General features: G+C 38.6%; 1 protein-coding gene across 1 annotated transcript; it reads left to right on the top strand.

Moving 5' to 3' along the window:
* Window positions 1-666: 666 nt before the first annotated feature.
* Window positions 667-1,386, top strand: LOC147495551 (aspartic proteinase nepenthesin-1-like). The gene has a single exon (XM_086568404.1). The coding sequence runs from the start codon at window positions 667-669 to the stop codon at window positions 1,384-1,386; it is 720 nt and encodes a 239-aa protein (XP_086424530.1).
* The last annotated feature ends 305 nt before the right edge of the window (window positions 1,387-1,691 follow it).

The raw sequence follows: 1,691 nt of genomic DNA, 5'->3' as shown, positions 1-1,691 counted from the left end.
GAATTTTGAGGATTTTGTGACGGTTGTAACTTCTTTATTTATGTGGAAAAGATGAGACGTGTATATGGCTCAAAATTCTATTGGATCACTCGGAGGAACCAACGCTGGGAGCAAAAAAATCACTATCAACGCATGCTTCTCATGTTAGAATATTAGCCGTCTATCCAACTAAAAGAAATAAATTAAGTGCCATTAGTTTTTCCCTATTTAATTGTTTGACCACATAAGGTCAGATCATTAATCCAAGATTTAAATAGTTACTCAGAGATCTTCAATTTCCATATATCTATTTTAACCAGATGGAACTATATATGTCACTCGCTCACTCCATTTCATTCACTGAAGTAATAGTTTCAGTACGTACTCATGTCTTCTCCTCAAATATTCATTTTTGTTCTCATCTCACTCACTTCAATCACCTCTTGCTTTTCATCTAATCATCATGCATCAACTTCGACACCTACTGGTTTCAAATCCGAAATCCTCAATAAAAACTCTGTTCGATCGCCATTCCATAACCAAAGTTTGACAAGATTTGATCGAATTAAAAACTCAGTCAGCCTCTCCTTCAGTCGACGCGACTACCTTCACTCCTTGTTATCTAAAAACGCATCATTAAACTCTGTCGAATCTTCTGTTTGGCGAGCAGATGGAGAATAATATGTAATGAAATATTATATTCGGACGCCAGCAGTTGAGACTTATGCAATACTCGACACAGGAAGTGAGCTCAATTGGATCCAGTGTCTTCCTTGTGAAAGATGTTACAATCAGTCTAAAGTACCGATATATAACCCTGCTAGTTCATCTAGTTATAACCCATTGAAATGTGAAGCTCCAAGGTGTTGGCAAATGCAATACTATAAGTGCACTGACAATTATGAATATTGTGAGTACGAATTGCAATATATGGATACTTCTATGTCGAAGGGGGTTCTTTCAGAAGAAACTTTGCAATTCGCCAATGGCATTGAGAACGTTGCAATGAATAAAATTTTCTTCGGATGCGGCCACAACAACTCCTTCCATAATAACAATGGTGAGGGGATACCAGGTTTGATTGGTCTTACTACAAAACCTGAATCGTTAATCAGCAAATTACATTACAAAAAGTTTGCATATTGCTTGGGAGACTTTGATGACATTGATGCACGTGGCTATGCGGCATTTGGCGATGCCGCTCACATAACTGGGGGCACAACTCCTTTAGCAGATTCTGACCTTCCATATTACTTCTTGAATTTGGAAGCTATAAGTGTTGAAAACACAATACTTCCGATCCCTAAAGGTACTTTCACTAAGACAAAAGATATTTCTAGTGGTTTCGTCATTGATTCCGGATCAACGTATTCCATTATCAGAGGTCAGCATTCAATATTCTACTAGATAATTTAAGACAAAAGCCTCTGTATCAGAACACCGTAGCCGATCCGAATGACAGTTTCGACCTATGCTTCAAGAGTGACGCGTATGATCTCAAGTCTGCACCAGTCATAACCTTGCATTTCACAGGATTAGGCTTGCAGTTGCATTTCACATGGGAAAAGATTAATGAAAACATATATTGCCTAGCCATGCTTCCTAGTGACGGAGTGTCCCTATTGGGAAACTTTCAACAGTTCCTAGTGACGGAGTGTCCCTATTGGGAAACTTTCAACAGTTCCTAGTCACGGAGTGTCTCTATTGGGAAA

The sequence above is a fragment of the Coptis chinensis genome, chromosome 6 (assembly GCF_015680905.1).
Source record: "Coptis chinensis isolate HL-2020 chromosome 6, ASM1568090v1, whole genome shotgun sequence".
Taxonomy (NCBI): Eukaryota; Viridiplantae; Streptophyta; class Magnoliopsida; order Ranunculales; family Ranunculaceae; genus Coptis; species Coptis chinensis.
The sequence above is the reverse complement of the archived record's forward strand: the minus strand, read 5'-3'. Positions and strand labels throughout refer to the sequence as shown.

Excerpts from the sequence above, each read along its gene's own strand:
- LOC147495551 (XM_086568404.1), top strand. The coding sequence starts at position 667 with ATGAAATATTATATTCGGACGCCAGCAGTTGAGACTTATGCAATACTC.